At 43.6% G+C, this 27,757-nt stretch overlaps 1 protein-coding gene across 2 annotated transcripts in view; it reads left to right on the top strand.

Annotated features, from left to right (window-relative positions):
* LOC110528233 (growth/differentiation factor 11-like) overlaps window positions 1-24,768 on the top strand; it is a 41,203-nt gene extending 16,435 nt beyond the window's left edge. The window contains exons 2-3 of one of the 2 annotated variants that reach the window (XM_021610109.3): window positions 3,037-3,410; window positions 21,447-24,768. In XM_021610109.3, coding sequence (XP_021465784.1) covers window positions 3,037-3,410; window positions 21,447-21,827 — 755 coding nt within the window. In that variant the 3' untranslated portion in view covers window positions 21,828-24,768. The remainder of the gene's footprint in view (window positions 1-3,036; window positions 3,411-21,446) is intronic. The other variant, XM_021610110.3, reaches the window with a different exon arrangement.
* Window positions 24,769-27,757: the final 2,989 nt, after the last annotated feature.

Here is a 27,757-nt window from a genome sequence, read left to right as displayed (position 1 = left end):
ACTTTATACATTGCACCCCTCAGAGACACCAATACTCCTTAGCCAGCCCACAAAAATGGAATGGTCTTCCATATAAAAAGCTTTGGCCAAATCAATAAAAATAGAGCACAACACTGCTTAGAATCAAAAGCAATGGTGACATAATTTAGGAGCTTTAAGGTTTCAGTGACACATCCATAACCTGAGCGAAAACCAGATTGCATACCAGAGGGAATAGTATAGACATCAAGAAAGCCAGTCAGTTGATTATTGACAAAGGACACACTGAGGCTGCCTTCCAAGCAGTGGGAACCTCCCCAGAGAGGAGAGACAGGCTTGGGGATGATAGAGGCAGCAAACTTAAAGAAGAAAGGATCTAAACCATCTGACCCAGATGTTTTTGGGGGGGTTAAGTTTAAGGAGCTCCTTTAGCACCTCCGACTAAGTGAATGCCTGCAGAGAGAAGCTTTGTAGCGGGGCAGGGGAAAAAGAGGTAGTCAGTCGCATTAGAAGGGGTGGGAGATGAGGAAATGTTGGATGGGCAATGAGGCATGGCTGAGTCAAATAGGAATCCTGACTTAAAGATGTGGTGATTAAAGAGCTCAGCCATGTGCTCCTTGTTAGTAACAACCACATCATCAACATTAAGGGACATGGGCAGCTGTGAGGAAGATGGTTTATTCTCCATGTCTTTAAGTAACTAACTTTGGCCTTCCGGATAGCCTGAGTGCACTTATTTCTCATTTGCCTGAACGAGAGCCAGTCAGCCTGAGTATGCGTGTGCTGAGCCTTTCGCCAAATAGAATTCTTGAGGTGGAGTAACTGCCAAATCACAGTCGAACCAGGGGCTGAACCTGTTTTTAATTTAAATTTTCTTTATGGGGGCGTGTTTGTTAACAATACCACTGAAAATAGCAAAAAAGAAGGTCCAAGCGTCTTCGACAGAGGGGATCAAGCTTCTATACCAATTCTAAACCAGGTCATGAAGTAAGGCTTGCTCATTAAAGTTTTTTAACAAGCGCCTATGACAAATCAAGACAAGTCATTTCACTGAGCAGCCATTACGAATACAGGCTGTAAAACAGTGATCACTAAGGTCATTACAGAAAACACCAGACAGATATCTATCAGGATTATTTGTGAGGATAACGTCAAGGAGAGTATCCTTTTCTGGGTGTTTGGAGTCGTACCTTGTGGGATTGGTAATAATCTGAGAATTTTAGGGAGTCCCATTGCTTTAGGACTTGGTCAGGGGGTTTAAGCATGTCCCAGTTTAGGTCACCTAGCGGGACAAATTCAGACTTCGTGTAAGGGGCCAGGAGAGAATTTAGGGTACAGGCCAGTGATGATGGTGGATGATAACACCCAGCCAACAAAAAGCTATTTGAAAGTTTAGTGCTTAAAACCAGCAAATCAAATTGTTTGGGGACAGACTTGGCAGAGACCACCGAGCACTGAAAGTGTTCCTTGGTAAAGTTTGCCACTCCACCACTTTTGGATGATCGCTCTTGCCGAAAAAGGTTATAACCAGAAAGGTTAACATCAGTGTTCAAAACACTCTTCTTAACCACGTCTCATTAATGACCAACACATCTGGATTGGAGCTGTGGACCCACACTTTCAATTGATACATTTTAGGTAATAAGCTTCTTGTGTTAACGTGCAGAAAACCCAGGCTTTTACGAGAGCAGAAATCTGTGAAACAGATATCAGAGGCCAGAGTGTATATGTTGGGGCCAGAGTGTATATGTACATTTGAAGATATCATCAGCAGTAATGCAATCAGGCCACGGCAGAGGACAAGGAGAGCACTGCAGTGTTTTTTAATGACATTTGAATGTGCATTAGATGGAAACGAGATAATATTGTACAGCAATTTCATCAGGTAACATGAATACAAAGCCGGCAGGAGGTGGCTAGAATGGGATGGGAGGGCAAGAGTCCGTGTAACCAATAGTCAATAGTCCCGAGGATGGGACCAAACAGTCTGTCCCACGGTTGGGTAAACAAGCACGTTCATAGTCAACAAGGCACGCAAGAGTCATGAGGCAAATAGCATAAAACAAGAAAAAATATAACGACTTGGGGCTAGCCATTGTAAGTTCAAAGAGTCACTCGCCCCAACAAGATAACTTGAGAGAGTAGCTCTCTGAGTCCAGTAGGCTATAAAAGTATGCGATTAAAATAAATAGTAGGCCTATACTAGTTAATTCAAGCATTTCTGAGTAAGCTCACATAATAAGCTTCAAGTTAATTAGCCTACCTAAAATTCTGATCAGTAGGCGGGAAGGGGGGGGGGGGGGGTGGCATCTGTACCAGACAAGCCAAGGCAGGCGGTGATCAGATCGCCAGGTGGAATCCAAGCAGCAGGCAACAGGAGTAGGTGTCACACCCACTTGTTGTCCTTAAGCCATATTGCCACAACTTTGGAAGTAGGCTTGGGGTCATTGTCCATTTGGAAGACCCATTTGCGACCAAGCTTTAATTTTCTGACTGATGTCTTGAGATGTTGCTTCAATATATCCACATAATTTTCCTGCCTCATGATGCCATCTATTTTGTAAAGTGCACCATCTGGAGGCAGATACAATTTGAAAAAAATGCAAGAGAACGGTCACAATGTATTATTCCAGGTTAGGCATAATTTTGGTTTTGGCCACTAGATGGCAGCAATGTATGTGCAAAGTTTTAAACTGATCCAATGAACCATTTCATTTAAAATGTTGTATCAAGTCTGCCCAAATGTGCCTAATTGGTTTATTGATACATTTTCAAGTTCATAACTGTGCACTCTCCTCAAACAATAGCATGGTATTATTTCACTGTAATAGCTCCTGTAAATTGGACAATGCATTTTGTAGTTAGATTAACAAGAATTTAAGCTTTCTGTCCATATCAGATATGTCTATGTCCTGGGAAATGTTCTTGTTGCTTACAACCTCATGCTAATCATATTAGCCTACGTTAGCACATCCGTCCCGTGGGGGACACTGATCCTGTAGAGGTTTTAAACCTTTATTAATGTAGAAACCCTGCCTGTCTTTCTCTATCCCACAGCGGAGCCCTTGGTGCAGGTGGACGGCAAGCCCAGCTGCTGCTTCTTTAAGTTCAGTCCCAAACTCATGTTCACCAAGGTGCTGAAGGCTCAGCTGTGGGTGTACCTTCGGCCGCTGCAGCAGACTTCCACCGTCTACCTGCAGATCCTCAGGCTGAAGCCTGTCACGGAGCAGGGCAGCCGCCACATCCGCATCCGCTCATTGAAGATCGAGCTCAATTCACGTGTGGGCCACTGGCAGAGTATCGACTTCAAGCACGTGCTGCAGAACTGGTTCAAGCAGCCGCACACCAACTGGGGAATTGACATCAATGCCTTCGACGAGAGCGGCAACGACCTGGCAGTGACCTCGCTGAGACCAGGGGAGGAAGGGCTGGTAAGGACCCTCAGACCTGTCGCAGCCTTACACACTGACACTTTGTCAACTAATCTGTCCTCGATTCCTGGCATCCTCTCTCCACACCTCCTATTCAAAATGCATTGGAGAAGTAGGTCCAAAGGGAGGGACCTTGGACCTTCTCCTCCAATACGGTTGAGAATTATGCAGGGAGATAGGATGCAAGGAATTGAGGAAAGACCACTTGAGATACAGTTGAAGTTTACATACACCTTAGCCAAATACATTTAAACTCAGTTTTTCACAATTCCTGACATTTCATCATAGTAAAGATTCCCTGTCTTAGGTCAGTTAGGATCAAAACTTTATTTTTAGAATGTGAAATGTCAGAATAATAGTAGAGAATAATTTATTTCATCACATTCCCAGTGGGTCAGAAGTTTACATGCACTCAATTAGTATTTGGTAGCATTGCCTATGAATTGTTTAACTTTGGTCAATTGTTTTGGGTAGCCTTCCACAAGATTCCCACAATAAGTTGAGTGAATTTTGGCCCATTCTTCCTAACAGAGCTGGTGCAACTGAGTCAGGTTTGTAGGCCTCCTTGCTCGCACACGCTTTTTCAGTTCTGCCCACACATTTTCTATGGGATTGATGTCAGGGCTTTGTGATGGCCACTCCAATACCTTGACCTTGTTGTCCTTAAGCCATATTGCCACAACTTTGGAAGTAGGCTTGGGGTCATTGTCCATTTGGAAGACCCATTTGCGACCAAGCTTTAATTTTCTGACTGATGTCTTGAGATGTTGCTTCAATATATCCACATAATTTTCCTGCCTCATGATGCCATCTATTTTGTAAAGTGCACCAGTCCCTCCTGCAGCAAAGCCCCCCCACAACATGATGCTGCCACCCCCGTGCTTCACGATTGGGAAAGTGTTATCCGGCTTGCAAGCCTCCCTCTTTTTCCGCCAAACATAACGATGGTGATTATGGTCAAACAGTTCTATTTGTGTTTCATCAGACCAGAGGACATTTCTCCAAAAAGTACAATCTTTGTCCCCATGTGCAATTGCAAACCGTAGTCTGGCTTTTTTATGGTGGTTTTGGAGTAGTGGCTTCTTCCTCACGGAGCGGTATGTCAATTATAGGACTCGTTTTACTGTGGATATAGATACATTTGTACCCGTTTCCTCCAGCATCTTCACAGGGTCCTTTACTGTTCAGGGATTGATTTGCACTTTTCACACCAAAGTATGTTTATCTCTAGGAGACAGAACGCGTCTCCTTCCTGAGTGGTATGACGGCCGCGTGGTCCCATGGTGTTTATACTCCCGTACTATTGTTTGTACAGATGAACGTGGTACCTTCAGGCGTTTGGAAATTGCTCCTATGGATAAACCAGACTTGTGGAGGTCTACAATTTTTTTTTTCTGAAGTCTTGGCTGATTTCTTTTGATTTTCCCATGATGTCAAGCAAAGAGGCACTGAGTTTGAAGGTAGGCCTTCAAATACATCCACAGGTACACCTCCAATTAGCCTATCAGAAGCTTCTAAAGCCATGACACCATTTTCTGAAATTTTCCAAGCTGTTTAAAGGCACAGTCAATTTAGTGTATGTAAACTCCTGACCCACTGGAATTGTGATACAGTGAAATAATCTGCCTATAAACAATTGTTGGAAATATTACTTGATGTCCTAACCGATTTGCCAAAACTATGGTTTGTTAACAAGAAATTTGTGGAGTGGTTGAAAAACGAGTTTTAATGATTCCAACCTAAGTGTATGAAAACTTCCGACTTCAACTGTAGTTATTGACGTTTGTGTTTATTAGGGATCCCCATTAGCTGATACTCTTGCTGGGGTCCAAAAACATTAAGGCACTTACATCACACATAAAACAAAAGATAACAGTACATCATATAACATTATTACACCACTACATAAAGTGTATAATACCGGGCCTCCCGGGTGGCGCAGTGGTTAAGGGCTGTGCCATCAGAGTCTCTGGGTTCGCGCCCAGGCTCTGTCGTAACCGGCCGCGACCGGGAGGTCCGTGGGGCGATGCACAATTGGCCTAGCGTCGCCTGGGTTAGGGAGGGCTTGGTCGGTAGGGGTGTCCTTGTCTCATCGCGCACCAGCGACTCCTGTGGCGGGCTGGGCGCAGTGTACGCTAACCAAGGTGGCCAGGTGCACGGTGTTTCCTCCGGCGCATTGGTGCGGCTGGCTTCCGGGTTGGATGTGCGCTGTGTTAAAGAAGCAGCGGCTTGGTTGGTTGTGTATCGGAGGACGCATGACTTTCAACCTTTGTCTCTCCCGAGCCCGTACGGGAGTTGTAGCGATGAGACAAGATAGTAGCTACAATTGGATACTACGAAATTGGGGAGAAAAAGGGGTAAAATTCAAAACAAAAAAAAAAGTGTATAATACAATATTTCAATGTACGTGTGTGCTAGCTTATGTATGTAGTGTGTGTCTCTTCACAGTCCCCACTGTTCCATTTTTATCTGTTTTTACCTTTACCTGTAAGCCAATAGAGTTCCATGTAGTCATGGCTCTGTATGTCTGTTCTGGACTTGGGGATTGTGAAGAGACATGTCTGGCATGTCTTGTGGGGTACGCATAGGTGTCTGAGCTGTTAGTTTAAACAGAAAGCTCAGTGCATTCAGCTTGTCAACACTTCTTACAAAACAAGTAGAGATGAAATCAATCTCTCCACTTTGAGCCATGAGAGATTGACATGCATGTCTTAATGTTAGCTCCCTGTTTACATTTAAGGGCCAGCCGTGCTACCCTGTTCTGTGCCAAGTGTAAGCCAATTCACCATCCCTCTGTGGTGAACAGACATTTTAGCTACTGTTGTATTAACATGTTTTGACTATGACAGTTTACAATCCAGGGTTACTCCAAGCAGTTTAGTCACCTCAACTTGCTAAATTTCCACATCATTCATTACAAGATTTAGTTGAGGTTTAGGGAAATATTTTGTCCCAAATACTTAAAATTCCTCAAAGCGAGTGGCATGTCATTAGAGATTGAAAAAAGGGGCCTAAACAGCTGCCCTGGGGAATTCCTGATTCTACCTGGATTATGTTGGAGAGGCTTCCATTAAATAACACCCCCTGTGTTCTGTTAGACAGGTAACTCTTTATCCACAATATAGTGGATGGGTGTAAAGCCATAACATACGTTTTTCCAGCAGCAGACTGATGTCAAAAGCCGCACTGAAGTCTAAATCTTTTCATCAATTTGTTTCAGCCAATCAGTGTAAGTGTTGTGCTTGTTGAATGTCCTTCCCAAAAGTTTACTACGGGTTGGTAACTGGTTGATTGGATGGCTATTTAAGCCAGTAAAGGGGCTTACTATTCTTAGGTAGCATAATTACTTTTGCTTCCCTCCAAGCCTGAGGGCACACTTTCTAGTAGGCTTAAATTGAAGATATGACAAGAATGAGTTGCAATATCGTCCGCTATTATCCGCAGTAATATTCCATCCAAGTTGTCAGACCCCGGTGGCTTGTCATTGTTGATAGACAATTTCTTCACCTCTTCCACACAGAATTCAAAATTACGATGCTTGTCTTTCATAATATGGTCAGTTATACTTGGATGTATAGTGTGTGTGTTTGTTGCTGGCATGTCATGCCTAAGTTTGCAAATATTTGTTTATTACTTTTACACCTTTTCTCAATTTCGTGGTATCCAATTGATAGTTAGTCTCTCATCGCTGCAACTCCCCTACGGACTTGGGAGAGGCGAAGGTCGAGAGCCATGCGTCCTCCGAAACACGACCCTGCGATGCCACGCTACTTTTGACCTAAGCTGACACGGAAGCCAGCCGCACCAATGTGACGGAGGATACACTATCCAACTGACGACAGAGTTTAGCTTGCAGGTGCCTGGCCCGCCACAAGGAGTTGCTAGAGTACGATGAGACATGGAAATCCCGGCCCGCCAAACCCTCCCCTAACCTGGACAATGCTGGGCCAATATTGTGCACCACTTCATGGGTCTCCTGGAACCAGAGGTTGTAGTGACACCGCAGCACTGATGTGCTGCCCCACTCAGGAGTGGAAGTTTGCTAATCTTGCCAATTAATTTTTTTAAAAGTAGTTGGCAATATCTGTGGGTTGTGTGATGGATGAGCAATCTAATTCAATGAATGATGCAGCTGAGTTTGCCCAAAATGTAATTGAAGGTGCTTTTTTTAGTCAGTTTAGTCACACGATTTCTCAATTTGCAGTGTTTTCCCAATCGGTTGTGCAGCCAGACCTGTTTGCCATTCCTTTTGCCTCTTCCCTTTCAACCATACAATTTCTCAATTCCTCATAAATCCAAGGGGATTTAACAGTTTGCAGTAATTTTCTTAAATGGGTGCATGCTTATTAGTAACTGGAATAAGCAATTTCATAAGTGTCAAGTGCAGCATCTGGTTGCACCTCATGACATCACAGAGCAGAAAATATTCTTTACATCAACATAGGAATCACTACAAAATGTATTGATTTCTCTCTTATACACTATATTTATCAGGTATGAAGGGAAGACCCAGATCAACAATAGTTTAATGTTCCAAACAGGGGCATGCAATAGACAGGTCAAGGCAGGCAGGGGTCAGAAAACCAGAGGTGGGACAGCAGGCAGGCTCAGGGTAAGGCAGAGATCGGTAATCCAGAGGGGGGCAGAGGTACCTGTCGGCAGGCAGGCAGAGTGGTCAGGCAGGCAGGCTCGGGTCCAAAACCGGGAGGGCAAGAAAAGAGACTGGGGAAAAAAGCAGGCGCTGAAACACAAACTGCTGGTTGACTTGAACAAATAAGACAAATTGGCACAGACAGACAGAAAACACAGGTATAAATACACAGGGGATAATGGGGAAGATGGGTGACACCTGGAGGGGGGTGGAGACAATCACAAAGACTGGTGAAACAGATCAGGATCTGACAATATTAGGCTCAGCCTTTGGAACTTTGATATGGCTACTATATTGTGATTGCTACAGCCGATGGCTTTGGATACTGATTTAAAGCAAATTTCAGCAGCATTAGTAAAGATGTTGATTACATGTTGATGATTTCATTCCTGTGCAGTTTGTAACTACGCTTGTAGGTTGACTGATAACCTGAACCAGGTTGCAGGCACTGGTTACATTTTGAAGCTTTTTCTTGAGTGGGCAGCGTGATGAAATCCAGTAAATATTTAAAATCACCCAGAAAATGTACTTCTGTTGAAATCACATATCAAGCATTTCACACACATTATCCAGATACTAACTGTTAGCACTTGGTGGTCTATAGCAAGAATGGGCTTTAGGTGAGGCAGATGAACCTGTATACATATTACTTCAACAGTATTTAACATGAGATTCTCTCTAATCTATACAGGAATGTGGTTCTGAATATAGACCGCAACACTTCACCCATTGGCATTTCTGTCTTGTCTGTAGATGTTAAAGCCATGTATTGCTACCACTGTATCAAAGGTATTATCCAAGTGAGTTTCAGAAATATAATATTAATGTCATCTTTTACGAGCAAGTTATTGATTTCATGGAACTTGTTTCATAGCCCACGTTAACAGATGTAGCCTATTTTTAGAATTTTTCTGGGATGCTTGTTTTTATTGCTTTACTGGGAAGCTTATCAGAAGTAGACATAACAATGTTATTTATATTTGAGCTGATAGTGCAGGGTGAGCTGCACACAGTGGACTTCCTAGTAGGGCACACCGCGTCCGTGGTATTAGTAAAACTCTGGTTTATAGGCACATACAATAGCTGTAGGATCAACAGAGATATTCAGGGCAGTTAGAGGGACATAAATGAAGTTACTTACATTGTGTCTGCCAACACCCCTGGGACAATGTACATTAGCAGCAGCACTACAACAACTTAGCGACAACGGTAGGGATCATCTGAGCTGGGCTTGGGTCATTTGTCTCAACGCAGCCTTGAAATGTATGGACAGGTGATTTGGATGGACTCCGTCATTCCTGTAGAGCATCTTCTGTTTCCAGAAACTGTCAAAGTGATCTATGAAAGTGATTCCAACAGAGCTAGCGTAATCTTTTAGCCAGGTGTGTAATGCCAGTAGCCAGTAAATATTTCACACCCACGGTCCAATGATGGTACCGGACCTGAAATAATTGGCCGCTTTTAAAAAATCTTTCACTGCTAGAATCAGTTCTTTAAAATCAATTTTCAGCAGTTCCGAGCTAGTCCTCCTAATATCGTTTGACCCCACATAGACTACGACAGCATCAGCTCCCGGCATCTGTCATAGAACGGTCGAAAGCAGCCTTGTAATATCCTGTACTTGTGCTCTAGGATAGCACAGGATTTTTGCCCCAGGAACCATGATGTTTCTTACCATAGAACTGCCAATGATGACAGCTGGTCCAATGGCTGAGGAGGTCCAGCCGTTGTTTCACCTCAAGTGGTATCAAAAACGCCTCGAGGACCGAAGGGCGGTGGGGCCAGATGGACCCGAGCCAGCTGTAGTATCCACCATGGATGGTGAATTGGCCAGAGTCTTGGACAGCCTCACGGTCTGATGAGGGTGAAAGCTCTGAGGATCTGAACCCGAGGTAGAAGCCACCGGAGAGGGGAACAGAACAGAGGACGAAGGCGCAGGTACCTCTGGATACGATCTCGGATCGGAAGCACCCAGGGAAGAAGGTGCTGGAACCTCTGGATCCAGGACGGCGAAGCTATTTCTGGTCTGTGTCCGCTCCGGGCTTAACATCTCCAAGGAGGCCCCCGTTGCCAGAGGACGCTGTTTTCGACTTCCACGGCAGGTGACATATTTCCATGGCTGATTGGTAGGATCGAGAACAGGAACATACACCAAGTCATCAAGGAACATCCTACTAGCTCCATTCTCCAGGGAAGGGGGGACCCCTTCGGGGAGGGATACCTGCAGAGTACCGGCCAGTCGGCTGCGGAGATCTGACACGGTGGCAACACTTCCACGAGGCCAGAGCGGCGTCTGGCTGCTGGGGTGGAAAAGAAAGGTAGGCAGGTGTGGATTCTCCTGTAGCTTGTGTAGGTTCGCTATTTGTTTGCTGAGAGTAGCCACTTTACCCCTGTAGTTCTCTGCAAGCAAACAGTTGCTACATTGTAAGTCATGGCAGTCCACATTGTCTCAGAATAAAGCAAAATAAACACAGATCCTGCAGCTTTTAAAATGTTTGTTAGTGTCCTCCATTTGAGGCTCCAGGCTAGTTAAGCCACCCGGGCCTACATGTCTCTCGTCTTGACAGGGAATTCTCAACTTATCCGAGAGAGAACCACACTGCTATTAAAAACGTCAGGCCAAGGTAAGCCTAGACAATTAATATAATTTGTTTTTACATTGACGATGTGAAAAATGAATGGCGGTTTAGAGTTTTATAACTCAGGCTAGCAAAACACGTTTCATCAACAACACAGTGTGTTGATGGAGTGATTTGGTTTGTTAAAATTAGATTGACCCATCCAATGGTTGTTTCTGACCATTAAAACAAACAACAAATTCACCTCTTTTCTTGGATAAAAAAGTATCCAAGACTTGGTATTGTCTACTCAAATATAGCTTAGCCTTAGCATCGTTAAGGGCAACACAAGCCAATGCCAGCAAACAAGTTATTTTACATGACAATTTAAAGTAACAGTTTACTTGAATGATGCAAAATCCAGCCTGCAAACTGTCTTTAAAGAACTCGCCACCTTGTAGTCCTAAAAAAACTATTTCTCTGGTTCGTTCAGCCATTCATATTGGCAAAATTAATGGGGAAAGAATAGGGTTTTGGAATTATTGCCGAAAAGGTCTGCGAATAACAGGCTTATGAAATCTTAGACATTTTGTTCTATGAGATATCACTCAGTTAACATGACCTTTTATGCATTATGAAGCCTTTATGTGCATGTTTATTTTATTACATAAAAGATTCAAAATTCACAAAAAGTGACATTAGCTGTTGAAGATTCTCATAGAACAAAACATATAAAAAAGCCCATGTTTACCACGGACCTTATTTTCGGCGTTTATCAAATAACCCTACAAAAATGACATGAATTTCCCCATAGGCTTTGTTCAACGAACCATGGCATAGTGCCTACAAAAACCATTACGATTACTCTCTATAATACCCAATCCTTTTATCAATGCAAAACATTTTTCATTATCTGATGTGCATTATGCATCTGAAGTCAGCTTTACTATTCATAAACTGTCTGTACAGTTTGCTGCTATAACAGGTTTCACTCTTCTGGGAAGGCTTTCCACTAGATGTTAGAACATTGCTGTGGGGACTTGCTTCCATTGAGCCACAGGAGCATTAGTGAGGTCGGGCCCTGATGGTGGGCGATTAGGCCTGGCTTGCAGTTGTTACATTACAGCCTTATTCTAAAATGTATTAAATTATACCCCATAATGACAAAGCAAAAATAGGTTTAGAAATGTGTGCTAATTTATTACAAATAAAAAACTGAAATACATTTACATAAGTATTCAGACCCTTTACTCAGTACCTTTTTGAAGCACCTTTGGCAGCAAATACAGCATAGTCTTCTTGGGTACAACACTACAATCTTGGCACACCTGTATGTGGGGAGTTTCTCCCATTCTTCTCTGCAGATCCTCTCAAGCGCTGTCAGGTATTTTCAGGTCTCTCCAGAGATGTTCGATCAGGTTCAAGTCCGGTCTCTGACTTGGCCACTCAAGGATATTCATGGAGTGTTTCCCATGCTTGTTCAATGAACCATTAACAATTAATGAACATGCACCTGTGGAACGGTCATTAAGACACTAACAGCTTACAGACGGTAGGCAATTAAGGTCACAGTTATGACAACTTAGGACACGAAAGAGGCCTTTCCACTGACTCTGAAAAACACCAAAGTCCCTGCTCATCTTCGTGAACGTGCCTTAGGCATGCTGCAAGGAGGCATGAGGACTGCAGATGTGGCCAGGGCAATAAATTGCAATGTCCGTACTGTCCGTACGCCTAAGACAGTGCTACAGGGAGACAGGACGGACACTGATCATCCTCGCAGTGGCAGACCACGTGTAACAACACCTGAACAGGATTGGTACATCCAAACATCACACATGCGGGACAGGTACAGGATGGCAACAACTGCCCGAGTTACACGAGCAACGCACAATCCCTCCATCAGTGCTCAGACTGTCCTCTATAGGCTGAGAGAGGCTGGACTGAGGGCTTCTAGGCCTGTTAGGCAGGTCCTCACCAGACATCACCAGCAACAACGTCGCCTATGGGCACAAACCCACCGTCGCTGGACCAGACAGGACTGGCAAAAAGTGCTCTTCACTGACAAGTCGTGGTTTTGTCTCACCAGGGGTGATGGTTGGATTCGCGTTTATTGTCGAAGGACTGCTCGTTACACTGAGGCCTGTACTCTGGCGCGGGATCGATTTGGAGGTTCAGGGTCCGTCATGGTCTGGGGCGGTGTGTCACAGCATCATTGGACTGAGCTTGTTGTCATTGCAGGCAATCTCAAAGCTGTGCATTACAGGGAAGACATCCTCCACCCTCATGTGGTACCCTTCCTGCAGGCTCATCCTGACAATGCCCTCCAGCATGACAATGCCACCAGCCATACTGCTCGTTCTGTGCGTGATTTCCTGCAGGACCGGAATGTCAGTGCTCTGCCAGCGAAGAGCCCGGATCTCAATCCCATTGAGCACGTCTGGGACCTATTGGATCGGAAGGTGAGGGCTAGGGCCATTCCCCCTAGAAATGTCTGGGAACTTGCAGGTGCCTTGGTGGAAGAGTGGGGTAACCTCTCACAGCAAGAACTGGCAAATCTGGTGCAGTCAATGAGGGGGAGATGCACTGCAGTACTTAATGCAGATGGTGGCCACACCAGACACTGACTTTTGATTTTGACCCCCACCCCCCCTTTGTTCAGGGACACATTATTAAATTTCTGTTAGCCACATGTCTGTGGAACTTGTTCAGTTTGTCTCAGTTGTTGAATCTTATGTTCATACAAATATTTACACATGTTAAGTTTGATAAAATAAACACAGTTGACAGTGAGAGGACGTTTCTTTTTTTGCTGAGTTTAGAAAAGTGCCTTTCTAAATCATGTCCCAATCAATTGAATTTACCACAGGTGGACTCCAAGTTGTATAAACATCTCAAGGAGGATCAATGGAAACAGGATGCACCTGAGATCAATTTCGAGTCTTACTGCAAAGGGTCTGAATACTTATGTAACTAAGGTATTACATTTTTTTTATTTGTAATAAATTAACATTTCTAAACCTGTTTTCACTTTGTCATTATGGGGTATTGTGTGTAGGTTGCTCAGGATTTTTATTTATTGAATCTATTTTAGAATAAGGCTGTAACGTAACAAAGTGGAAAAAGTCAAGGGGTCTGAATACTTTCCGAATGCACAGAACAAAAATATAAACGCAACAATTTCATTGATTTTACTGAGTTATAGTTCATATGAAATCAGTCAATTTAAATAATTTCATTAGCCACTAATCTATGGATTTCACATGACTGGGAATACAGGTCACAGAAACCTTGAAATGGGGCTCACAATGGGCCTCAGGATCTCGTCACAGTACTTTTGTGTGTTCAAATTGCCATCGACAAAATGCAATTGAGTTGGTTGTCCGTAGCTTATGCCTGCTCATACCATAACCCCACCTCTGTTCACAACGTTGACATCAGCAACCCGCTCGCCCACATGACGCCATACACATGGTCTGCAGTTGTGACGCTGGTTGGACGTACTGCCAAATTCTCTAAAACGACGTTGGAGGCGGCTTATGGTAGAGAAATTAACATTAAATTCTCTGGCAACAGCTCTGGTGGACATTCCTGCATTCAGCATGCCAATTGCATGCTCCTTCAAAACTTATCTGTTTTGTGTGACAAAACTGCACATTTTAGTGTCCACAGCTCAAGCCGCACCTTTTTATTTATTCAACTAGGCAAGTTAGTTAAGAACAAATTCTTATTTTCAATGACGGCCTAGGAACAGTGGGTTAACTGCCTGTTCAGGGGCAGAACGACAGATTTGTACCTTGTCAGCTCGGGGATTTGAACTTGCAACCTTCCGGTTACTTGTCCAACGCTCTAACCACTAGCTACACTGCCGCACCTGTGTAATGATCATGCGGTTTAGTCATCTTCTTGAGATGCCACACCTGTGGCATGGATTATCTTGGCAAAGGAGAACTGCTCAGGGATGTAAACAAATTTGTGCACAAAAATGGAGAAATACACTTTTATTTCAGCTCATGAAACATGGGACCAACACTTTACATGTTGTGTTTATATATTTTTTTCAATGTATATATTCTGGACATTGCTCATTCTTTAATTTTGCCTCACCTGCGATTCCATGTTAAAAATATGCTTACACGACCAATACAATTTTATTTGATAGCCAATCTCAAACCCAAATTACTACATACAGTATGTAAAGTTTATGCTAGTAATACAAACACATGAACTGTCTGTTACAGGCTTTGGTTTATCCATTTATTTTTTAGAGGTTGGACATTAGCACGTGGGACGCACAGATTGGTGTCACCTCGTTAGTCAGTATGCGTTACACCTGTGCTGGTTTGTCCATATCGTTAGTCGGAAGCTGTTTCACTTGTGCTGTCCCAGGTGATATGTAAGGCCCAGTGCTCCAGTTGGCTTGAGAGAGGTGGAGGGTTAACACCATTAGTTGGAGCTCCCTATTTGATTTCTAGAAAAACAATCCTTTTTTCTGATCAAATTTATTTATATAGCCCTTCGTACATCAGCTGATATCTCAAAGTGCTGTACAGAAACCCAGCCTAAAACCCCAAACAGCAAGCAATGCAGGTGTAGAAGCACGGTGGCTAGGAAAAACTCCCTAGAAAGGCCAAAACCTAGGAAGAAACCTAGAGAGGAACCAGGCTATGTGGGGTCTGATCTTCCCTGTGTTTGTTTTGCTTCCTGACTAAGTTTGGTGTGGGTTTTTATTTTGTTTGCCTCTTCTTTGTGGGCGCTCATGGTGCGTGTCTTAGATCCCAGTTGTTGTTGCTAGTCAACTTCAGTGGACACCCCCATGAGTGTCTTTCTGAACCCCTCCTAAAACCCCACCTGTTTTGTTTTGGTTGTTAGTGACTCTGTTAGCTCCCCTTTCAGTTTGAGTGACAATTTTTGATTTCCTTGCTGGGGAAAGTAACAAAATGTGGGCTCGTCCAGGATATTGTTTCCCATGAGTATGGTAGTCTCTCTAATCACCTACTCTGAAGCTCTGCTGTGTACAGATATTTAAGTGTCACTGAGAGGTAACCCTGAAGGGTTAAGATTGGTGGAATAATTTTGAAAGTTGCATAAACACACAAGATTATAAAAAAATAGCCTTGGACTTTAAGTTGGAAGTGTTTGTGGAAAACTCTACATGGGAGATGCTAGATAAATGTACGAAGGCGAATCAGCTCGTCATTGCAAAGCATTATGACATAAGTTGCACATGCTGATTCAAAAGCTGTAATCTTTGGTGGAGGAGGAAATCTGTCCGGAGAGGGGGGATGATGAAATATGTCCTAAAGATGGTAGAGTACACCCCATATATGTGCACCTGCGAGAGGTAGAACTAAAAGCAAAATGGGGGCTTGAGAGATTGAGCAAGGAAAATGAAAGCGACTGTGAAGAGATTGGAGCAACAGAAATATGAGTTTCAGCACAAGGAAAGGGAACAGGAATGTGAGCATGCCATTCGACTAAGAGATAGATCTGGAAGCATTTAGAATCCAGGCAGGCCATCCTGCACCCTCGGTAGTTTGATCTTGGTCGGAACAGCCGACTTGTACCGCCTTTCAATGAAAAGGAGGTGGACGTATATTTTACTCTGAGCGGATTGCCACTTCCCTAAAATGTCCGTGAGACATTTAGTCACTGCTCCTCCAACGTGTTCTTGTTGGAAAAGAAAGTGTACGCCACTTTCTCTTGACCAAGTTCAGATTTTGATACTGTTAAAACCTTGATGATTTAAAGACACTCATACTTCTCGAGCAGTTCAAGAATTGCCTTCACGAAAGGGTTGCTACCTACATTTGAGCACAAGGATCTCGCTCTTGAGAAAGCTGCAGTCCTTGCAGTTGAGTTGTGTTGGCACATAAAACTACCTTGATAAACAAAGCACCCAGTAGTTATACCTACGCAAAATCCAGAGGAGTCACCTACAGCGAGGTATCAATCCTTTTTTACAGTGCACGATGATCGGCAGAAAACTGGTTTTTCGTATATCCGCCAGTTTGTCATTATTTCCGTGAGAAAGGACACATTGTCCTAAATGAGTGAGAAAAAAAATAAATAAATTGTATTTATTATGGATCTCCATTAGCTGCTGCCAAGGGGCTTTACTATTCTTAGGTAGCAGAATGACTTTTGCTTCTTTCCTGGCCTGAGGGGGCACACATTCTAGTAGGCTTAAATTGAAGATATGGCAAGTAGGAGTTGCAATATCGTCCAATATTATTCTCAGTAATTTTCCATCCAAGTTGTCAGACCCCGGTGACTTGCTGACTCCAACGGAACCAGAAATAAGATGAGATTTGAGTTCCACATTATACAAAGGACCTTCCATGCAACCAATCTCCACGATTTGTCCTAACACACTGTAACCAGTTGCTGAAGTATCAGACAAAGACAAAACACCCTCCAAAATGAAGGGCTGCCCCACCCCAACCCATTAAGTCTCTGGTTGGGACTGGTGTATCTCCTTAACAATATTTTGGATCCGATGTGAAACCCTTTGTTTCAGATGTGTTCCTGTCTCTGTCGAGTGGCAATGCTGTTAAGCAGCCAGTGAAGATACTGTGACAGCCCATTCCTTCATTTTGGAGGGTGTTTTGCCTTTGTCTGATACTTCAGCAACTGGTTACAGTGTGTTAGGACAAGGCGCGGAGATTGGTTGCATGGAAGGTCCTTTGTATAATGTGGAACTCAAGTCTGATCTTATTTCTGGTTCCGTTGGAGTGAGGTCTAGCCTACCGGTGAAGGGGTCTCATTCATTTTGAGGTCGTGCCAAAACCTGTCATTTGTAAGGAACACAGAGTAGAGGAACCTAATGGGTTATCAGGAAAGTACCCTAGCATGTTCCCAGCGTGTGCCGTTACACTCGTTATGTCTAAGAAAGTTGCTGGGAGCAAGTTTAGCATTGAGGAGGTTGTCAACGATCCCACCATGGTTGATCTCTCTGAGACATTTATGTGTGATCCTGATTTCGGTAAAACTCCTGAGTTGACCTCTCCTTTGAAAACCCCAAAGGTGAGTGAGTTTGTACAGTTGACACTTACGTCTAGGAAGCAGCTGATTGCTGAACAGAGAAACGCAGTTTCCCTCTCCTCTCTTTTTGCTGAGATACATCCAGAGGAGGAGTTTGATTAATTTTGTGGGGGTTACTTTGACAGAGATGGTGTTCTAATGAGGAAATGGTGTTCTCGCACCACTTCTGGGCAAGACGATTGGCCCTATTCCTGCTTTTGACAATCCTTTCCGCAGGGTTCTGGTGGTCTACGTTGGTCCTTCGCCCAAAGCCAAGAGTGGTAACCAGTTTCTCTTAACCATCATGTGTGCTGCCAATCATTTTCCTGAGGCCAATCCACTGAGAAAAATCACGAGGGGAAAGTTACTATGGATATTGCAGGAGTTTCCCCTTGAAATCAGACATGTCTGTGGTAAGGACAACTTCATTGCTGATAGTCTTTCGAGGGTGGGCAGTCATTACGTTTTGTATTCAGCCAGTGTATAGCCCTGGCTCATAATTTATTTTGACTGCACGCTTTGCCATTTTGGTTGGGCTTGCTCCAAGGGGATGAGAGTTATAGAAATGTATGTGATTTTACCTATGTTTCTCAACTTTAGAGTTTTAGGCAGTAAGATTGTAAAAATAAAATTTATATATAAAATAAGTGGCTGTTTTGTCTTGTATTTAATTGTTCAACAAAAAATAACAGGCTTTCGTTTTTTCATTTATATTTCGAGGTTGGACATTAGCACGTGGGGTGCGCGTGGGTATCACCTTGTTATTCGGCCAACTGGCCCAGGGCTCCAGTTGGCTTGAGAGATGCGGAGGGTTAACGCTTTTAGTTGGCTCTCCCTAGTTGATTTCTAGATAAAGGATTATTTATCTGATCTTCCCTGTTTCGTTTTGCTCCACCTTTTGGTTTGCTTCCTGTCTTTAAGTTTGGTGTGGGTTTTTATTTAGTTTGCATCTTCTTGGGCAAAGGGGGAACTAACAAAGAGTCACTGACAACAACCAAAATGAAATAGGTGGGGTTTTAGAAAAGTTTCTGAAAGACACTCATGGTGGGTGTCTTAGATCCCAGTTGTTGTTGCTAGTCAACTTTCAGAAACATTTCAGAAACCCCACCTATTTCATTTTGGTTGTTGTCAGTGACTCTTTGTTAGTTCCCCCTTCAGTTTGAGCGACAATTTTTGGTTTCCTTGCTGTGGAACGTAACACTGTCATGAATGCATATGAAGTGCCAAGTGTATGACAGCACTATATAGGCCACATGATTGTTCCCATTAAGCATTACGAAATGGTATCCCACTGGTCATTTCACTTGGGTCAGTTCTGCACAGCACGGTCCAGGGGTTGACTCTGGCCTGTCGGCCAATGAATCCTTGCACAGCAGCAAGCTCTGTTTTCCTTCAGGAGAAGAAAGAAAAGATCAGAGATACAGAGGCCTGTGTACAAAAATAAAACAAAACACAAATCTAAGGACAAGGTTAACCCCCCGATCCTTTGCCCCCTAAAGAAAGCCCTAAGCTGACGTGGGTTGACCCTTCTGGCCTATAAGCTTATTTCTTCTGTTGAAAGCGTCACAAAAAACTGTGCTCAAGTCCAGCTGGGTTTTCTGTGGAGAGATGAGGATTTTGTAAAATAAACATGCTTGTCACGTATACTCCCTCTCCAACTCTCGAGGTCGTCAGGCTGCTCATTATTACGCCCGCGAGTCACCATCAGCGCCTCATCAGACTCCCCTGGACTCAATCACCTGCCTGATTACCTTCCTTATATATGTCACTCCCTTTGGTTCTTTCCCAAGGTGTTTTTGTTTCTGTTCCGTTGTTTCATGTCTGTACGCTACTCGTGTTTCTTGTTTTATTTATTATTAAAGTCACTCCCTGAACTTGCTTCCCGGCTCCCAGCGTACACATTACAGAATAACGCCTCACCAAAGGGGAGCATCAGGGAGTTTTTTTTTTTCTGTGACTGTAGGTGACGTTGGGTCCGGGTGCCGCAACCAGGGATGCCTCAGCTGGCTTCCATGCCTCAGCTAGTTCATCAGATTTACAAGACTCGGTTGCCCTGTCAAGTGTCTGTTGCCGTGTTTACTGAGGACACCTCAGCTAGCTGGTCAGGCTCCCATGCCTTGGCTGGCACGACAGGCATCCCAAGACTCTGTTGGCTCGCCAGGTCCCCGCGCCTCGGCCGGCCTCGCCAGGTCACCTCGCCAGGTCCCCGGGATCATCTCTCTGGTCGGCGTCCTGCAGCTGGAGCCATGCGTCAGGGAGGGGGTACTGTCACATACTTCCCCTCCCGATGCTCAAGGTCATCAGTCTGCTCATTATTACGCGCCTGTCACCATCGTTATGTGCATCAGCGCCTCATCAGACTCACCTGGACTCAATCACCTGGCTGAATAGAGGAAGATGATCATCCACGGCAGGTGGTAGACAGGTGTGGCTGCTCTTAGGCCCAACGGAAGTCATGCATTCTCATGCACACCCAACTCTGCATTATTTCCACCCAGAACCCTGACTGAGACCTCCTCTGGCAGCAGACTCTCACTCCCCTCTCCCCTCTCCTCTCACTCCCCTCTCCCCAGACTCTCATTCTCCTCCCCTCTCCCCAGACTCACTCCCCTCCCCTCTCCCCTCTCCCCAGACTCTCACTCCTCTCCCCTCTCCCCAGACTCTCACTCCTCTCCCCTCTCCCCAGACTCTCACTCCCCTCCCCTCTCCCCAGACTCTCACTCCTCTCCCCTCTCCCCAGACTCTCACTCCCCTCCCCTCTCCCCAGACTCTCACTCCCCTCCCCTCTCCCCAGACTCTCACTCCCCTCCCCTCTCCCCAGACTCTCACTCCCCTCCCCTCTCCCCAGACTCTCACTCCCCTCCCCTCTCCCCAGACTCTCACTCCCCTCCCCTCTCTACAGACTCTCACTCCCCTCCCGTCTCATTCCCCTCTCCCCAGACTCTCACTCCCCTCCCCTCTCTACAGACTCTCACTCCCCTCCCGTCTCATTCCCCTCTCCCCAGACTCTCACTCCCCTCCCCTCTCTACAGACTCTCACTCCCCTCCCGTCTCATTCCCTTCTCCCCAGACTCTCACTCCACTCCCCTCTCACTCCACCACAAAACATCAAACTGGACCTCCATTCTCTTAGTTATTCATTTTAGTCAAACATGTAAAACGGTAATATGAAATGAAGATAGGAGTGAGGCTGAGTGGTAGAAATATATGTGTGTGTATATAGATGATTATGAAGGGGGTGTATCTGTGGAGCAGCTTAAGAAATTGATGGTAAACCTTCCCTACATATGTCACTCCCTTTTGGTTCTTTCTCTAGGATTTTTTGTTTCTGTTCTGTTTCATGTCTGTACGCGTGTTTCTTGTTTTGTTCCTTGTTTTATTTATTATTAAAGTCACTCCCTGAACTTGCTTCCCGGCTCCCAGCGTACACGTTACAATGCTGGAGTAAAATATTCACTGCTCTTGCAGTGCATAAGGGTCAAGGTTATGGTAACTTGCGGATCACCTCAGAGGTCATAGTTCAAGCTAACCATATAGAATGGTGGCATTTCCATTGATGTTAAAAGGTCAGCATTGCATCAACCGATACTACTCACATCTTCCTCTCAGTACTCTGTCTTTGAAACCAAAGTTAGTAAGGGGTATTTAGAGTGCATCTTTTTTCTTTTTTCCCCAGTGATGTTAATTGGTCCCAGTATCCCAAGATTTTTTTTAGAAGCGTTACTCGCCTCACTGTTTTGATTTCTCTTTTAATCACCTCCATTCTACTCCTGTTCCCCCCTCTCCCCCCTCCCCTGACTCCAGCAGCCGTTCCTGGAGGTTAAGGTTCTCGAGACGACCAAACGTTCCCGACGTAACCTGGGACTGGACTGTGACGAGCACTCCACCGAGTCCCGCTGCTGCCGCTACCCGCTGACGGTGGACTTTGAGGCCTTCGGCTGGGACTGGATCATTGCTCCTAAGCGCTATAAGGCCAACTACTGCTCGGGCCAGTGTGAATACATGTTCATGCAGAAGTACCCACACACCCACCTGGTACAACACGCCAACCCCAGAGGCTCAGCAGGGCCCTGCTGCACCCCCACCAAGATGTCACCCATCAACATGCTCTATTTCAATGACAAGCAGCAGATCATCCACGGCAAGATCCCTGGTATGGTGGTAGACAGGTGTGGCTGCTCTTAGGCCCAACGGAAGTCATGCATACTCATGCACACCCAACTCTGCATTATTTCCACCCAGAACCCTGACTGAGACCTCCTCTGGCAGCAGACTCTCACTCCCCTCTCCCCAGACTCTCACTCCCCTCTCACTCCCCTCTCTCCAGACTCTCACTCCTCTCCCCTCTCTCCAGACTCTCACTCCTCTGCCCTCTCTCCAGACTCTCACTCCTCTGCCCTCTCTCCAGACTCTCACTCCTCTGCCCTCTCTCCAGACTCTCACTCCTCTGCCCTCTCTCCAGACTCTCACTCCTCTGCCCTTTCTCCCCTCTCTCCAGACTCTCACTCCCCTCTCTCCAGACTCTCACTCCCCTCTCTCCAGACTCTCACTCCCCTCTCCCCAGACTCTCACTCCCCTCTCCCCAGACTCTCACTCCCCTCTCCCCAGACTCTCACTCCCCTCTCTCCCCAGACTCTCTCTCCCCAGACTCCCACTCCCCTCTCCCCAGACTCTCACTCCGCCACAAAACATCCCACTGGACCTCCATTCTCTTAGTTATTCATTTTAGTCAAACATGTAAAACGGTAATATGAAATGAAGATAGGAGTGAGGCTGAGTGGTAGATATATATATATATATATATCTGTGGAGCAGCTTAAGAAATTGATGGTAAATAAGACAACTGTTTTTGTTAGTTTTTTCTTTGAAAAGATGGTGTCTTTATTGAGATGTCCTGGATAGTGGATCCAGGCTGATGGAGGGAGACATTTCTAAGCAGTTACAGTATATTATCATTTTCCCACAACTTTCACTTTTAGCATCATTACAACAAAAAAAATCCCTTGTCTACTTTTAGACTAAAAGTTCATGAAATGATCCAAAATGTTGTTTAAGAAAATAGTAATGTTCTAGAGATTTAGTGTTTTAGTGTTGAGATCCAAAAGCAAACTCTGGCACAGAGGGACTGGACTGTAGATGTAACTACCACCCCAGTGTGACATTCTTGAGAATCCAAGAACCCTTTCACAGTTACTTTGATCTTATTTTACCTGTAATCTTGTAAAACATTAACATAAGAAAATAGTTTTCACTACCTTAAAGTGAACAGGAAAGGGTTTGTTATACACTTTCTCCCTATGTTTTACTGCAGAAGCTCACATAACAGTTTAGATGACCTCCAATATCAACCTGTGCACAAAGTTTAGATGAACTAAGACATGTCAAAGTAACTCTTAAAACTGTGTGTGGTCTAGATTAAGAACACACAAAAAAAATTCAGGTTTTGGCTTGTTAGATCTTTGTATAGATCATCTTTTATATGTAATAGACTAAATCCAAGAGCATTTTAAAATCAACAATATGGGAATCATGCAAGGGTGCCAGTTTACACTACTGTAATTGTCAGATTATTTTGTATGGAGTAAATTCCACAAGGGAACCCCACAAGTACCTTGACAAATGTGGTCCACATGAATATAGCCTACTTATATACTTTTGTCATTTTCACTCTGCACACTGTGCAATTACCATTCCCACTACTATCCTCTCACATTAATTTACAGAAACAAACCCAATGAGTAGAGGACCAAATGTATTCTGCCAAGTTGCTATGGTGGGAATGTTATGATGGTTGTAGCAAAGAAGACAACCTTGTGTTGGAAAGAAACTAAACTGCTTGATTGATATAGGCCTTTGTGCTACTAAGGGAAGAAGAGCTAGGTTGTGCATCCTAAGGATAAGGAAAACACTGATACAGATAATACAGCTGAAATGCCATTTCTAGTTTAGAGAACATATTTTGATTGAATATCCCAGAGCCCCCATCCCCACCTGTAATATGCAGTAAATATTGGACGTGCTTGAAAGACTGTAGATAAGAAGCTTGAAGTCTGTCTTGTTTCCTGGATGTGAATATATCCCTTTGTTGTAAACGAAAGCACTACGCTGTTGGGAAAAGGAAGAGCCTTCTGACATAAATAATATATGTATATAATTAAAAGGGATACAAAAAATCCTTTCTGGGCACTACCTTACCAACAATAAATTTTGCACTATGGGACGTTCATAGCGTGAGGAGTCATGTTGTTGTTTGTGTTTGTATTTTACCTAATCAAGCACGAGCGTTTACAATTGAAAAAAGAACTGTCCAAGCTTCTGGCAATACACCGTGTGGATAAACTAGTCAGCCTCTCACTTCTTTTGTTACCATCACGCTTTCCTGACTTCCTTTTTGTCTGAAGCGGAGGCCTGTCCATATTCTCACGCTCTTCCTACACCCAGAAACCTGGACTGACCAGCGGCCAAAAGGCCTCATCGCCCTCCCGGGGTGATAAGTCATGTGTGTAACAAGTGTCTGGACTGATGAACATTAGAACGCTTTAAACTGGAAATGCCCCTCCATCAACTTCAATCAATTTGTTATCAACTTTGACAGACTTTTGTCCTTTTGAATTTGAGCTACTTTTTGTGTTGACTGTCTAATAACACAGACAAGTTTTGCCTTTTGTGTGTTTTGAGTGAGAGTGCCCATATTAGAATGGGAAAAGGTATCCAGGGATCGTTAGCCAAAGTAGAGGATGACATGTTGTGTGCTGTAACTTTTGTAACTGCAGGAATATGCTAAACAATTTCAAAGGGAGAAAAAATGTGGTATGGGCAGTGGTTGGAAACAATTCAACTGGTCAAGTGTATATTTATTCAGATCAAATCAATGAATTTCAAAGTATGTCTACCTCACTTTAGCATTGTGAAACCTTGCTTAAAAAATTTGACAGTTAGGTTTTGTTATGAGTTAATATGTACAAACATGTAACCAGAATAGTAAACCCCAAAACATAGACTAAAGCCACAGGGTCACCTTGATCTCAGATCCAGATTGAGAAATTTACAGTGGAGTTCAAAAGAGTGACTGAAGCAAATAACTAAAGGTAATTTGTGCTGACAAATGAATAATAAATATCTGTGCCCAGGACCATTGGTTAACTCTGGTTAATGCAGTGGATAAAGTTGCATCTTGACTTTGTGTATGTATACTGGTATGTACAGTGCCTTCAGAAAGTATTCACACCGCTTGACTTATACCACATTTCATTGTTAGAACCTGAATTCAAAATATATCAAATCTATTTTTCCTCACCTATCTACACACAATTCACCATAATGACAAAGTGAAAACAGGTTTTTAGACATGTTTGCGCAGTTATTGAAAGTGAAAAGCAGAAATATCTAATTTACATAGTATTTCACACCCCTGAGTCAATACATGTTAGAATCACCTTTGGCAGCAATTACAGCTGTGAGTGAGCGCTTCGCACACCTGGATTGCACAATATTTGCACATTCTGTTTTTAAATTCTTCAAGCTCTGTCAAGTTTGTTGATTATTGCTTGACAGCCATTTTCAAGTCTTGCCATAGATTTTCAAGCTGATTTAAGTCAAAACTAACTAAGCCACTCAGGAACATTCAATGTTGTCTTGGTAAGCAACTCCAGTGTATATTTGGCCTTGTGTTTAAAGTTATTGTCCTGCTGAAAGGTGAATTTGTCTCCCAGTGTCTATTGGGGAAAAAAACTCCCTAGTCTTTGCCGATTACAAGCATACCCATAACATGATGCAGCCACCGCCAATGCTTGAAAATGTCGTGTTTTGTTTTCAGCAAACATAACTTTATTCAGGACAAAGTTAATTTCTTTGCCATATTTTCTGCAGTTTTACTTTAGTGCCTTATTGCAAACAGGATGCATGTTTTGGATTGTTTCAAAAAAATTCTGTACAGGCTTCCCTTCTTTTCACTCTGTCCTTTAGGTTAGTGTTGTGGAGTAACTACAGTTGTTGATCATGGTGAAATCCCTGAGCGGTTTCCTTCCTCTCCGGCAACTGAGTTAGAACGGACGCCTGGATCTTTGTAATGACTGGGTATATTGATACACCACCCAGTGTAATTAATAACTTCACCATGCTGAAATGGACATTCAATATCTGCCTTTTTAAATGTTTAGCCATCTACCAATAGGTGTCCTTCTTTGCAAGGCATTGGAAAACCTCCCTGGTCTTCATGGTTGAATCTGTGTTTGATATTTACTGTTCGACTGAGGTACTTCACAGATAATTGTATGTGGGGTACAGAAATTAGATGGTCGTTCAACAATCATGTAAAACCCATGCAACTTGTGACTTTTTTACTCCTGAACTTATTTAGGCATACCATGAAAGGGGTTGAATACTTATTGACTGAAGACATTTCAGCTTTTCATTTGTAATTAATTTCTACAAAAAAAAAACGGGTATTGCGTGTAGGCCAATGACACTCAATTTGATCCATTTTAAATTCAGGCTGTAACAAAATGTGGAAAAAGTCAAGGGGTGTGAATACTTTCTGAAGGCTCTGTATGAGAAAGTGTTTTCATATATTTAAATATGAGAGGAAAAAATCTATGTAAATAAATCCCCAAATGTTAACATTTTATAATGTTTTGGACAGGTTCTCCGCTTCTAATGTTTTTGCCCACTTTTATTTCTCTTTCATTTGTTCACGTTATGTAGATCAAATTCAACCCAATGTTGTAGTTTAATGGTTTTGCATATGAATAACTGTTCCATTGTTATTTTGTTTTATTTTGTCTTATTTTGTACAATAAATCATTTATTTAGCTTACGAAATTCACAGCTGATTGGTTGTAATTTCTCCTTATCTCTGGCTACCACTACCCTAGCCCACTGCCACACCTTAATTAAAAAGCATTATCCAGCTCCTAACTCATCCACATGCCTGTATTGGCTTACATAAAATGAGCTTAGGAGGTCAGTGACTGACTGGTGGTGCCCTGAATCTTGGGATGGGGTGGGGGGACAGGAAACAGATTAATTCTGAGTCTAATTGGTGGAAGAGAGAGAGGAGGAGAGCAACCAGCCCGAAGAGAAAGGTTTAGTGTTGGGAGGCCATTGTTTGGATTTCGTATGGGATGCAGTATGACCCAATTAATATGTCACCTGATAGGAGGGCCTCTCATCAGCCTAATTTAGGGCAGCAATGAGGGACAAATAAGACTGAAGACGGAGCTCTTTACTGATGCAAATGCACAGACCACCCACCACAGAGAAGAAAACACGGACACCACCAATGACATAAACCTTACATGCTCAAACAGAAACCTTACCAAACAAACATTCACACACTCCTCTACCCATAATCACAAACTTCCACCTATGCACACACACACTGTAGCTACATATTCAAGACTCATTTCTGGCCTATTGGACTACAGCTGCGGCTCATGCCATTCAAGATTAGGGAGGAAGTATTTTTTTATATAAGCATGGCCTTATTTCTATTGCAGCATATTAGATGACTGTCATTCATATTCCATTCACTTCGCTAAATGTAACATCAATAGGTTTAGGTTACTACATGGTACTCGAATTTGCTCTATATAATAACCATCACGAGGTTGCTACAACCTAACCTACAAATTAAAGTTAAAAATGTAGGTGCACAGGTCGAGAGACAAATTGGAGTAATCAAGGTGAGACAGACATTCAATATCGCCTTGCACACTCTTGCCTGAATCTAGCCGATCTAGGGTCTAATCATTAGTCCACAGTTGCAACTAAAATTGGAGTTTCTATTGGACAAATTCAGGTACATCTCTCCCAGTTTCATTCTGTTTGCTTCCATTTAAGAAATGTTTTGCAACAGAATTGGTGGAATGAATAAACCCCTGATCACCCGCACACACAGTTCACTTTCATAGCAGACACATACAGCATAATCACTTTGCTAGTTGTATAATTCCTTCTCGCACCTACACGTTCTCCTCTCACCTTTTCCCTTCGCTTGTAGACTTCAGTGCACAAGACAACAGCGGTCTGTGACCAGTCGCAAAAACCTCTACAAGCCAAACCTTCATATCATGTTAACGTTATAGTCAACAAACTAGTAAACCCACAATCCAATC

This window comes from Oncorhynchus mykiss, chromosome 7, assembly GCF_057628025.1.
Source record: "Oncorhynchus mykiss isolate SJ-2025 chromosome 7, ASM5762802v1, whole genome shotgun sequence".
Classification (NCBI taxonomy): Eukaryota; Metazoa; Chordata; class Actinopteri; order Salmoniformes; family Salmonidae; genus Oncorhynchus; species Oncorhynchus mykiss.
Note: the sequence above shows the minus strand (reverse complement) of the source record. Positions and strands in the feature narration are given on the sequence as shown.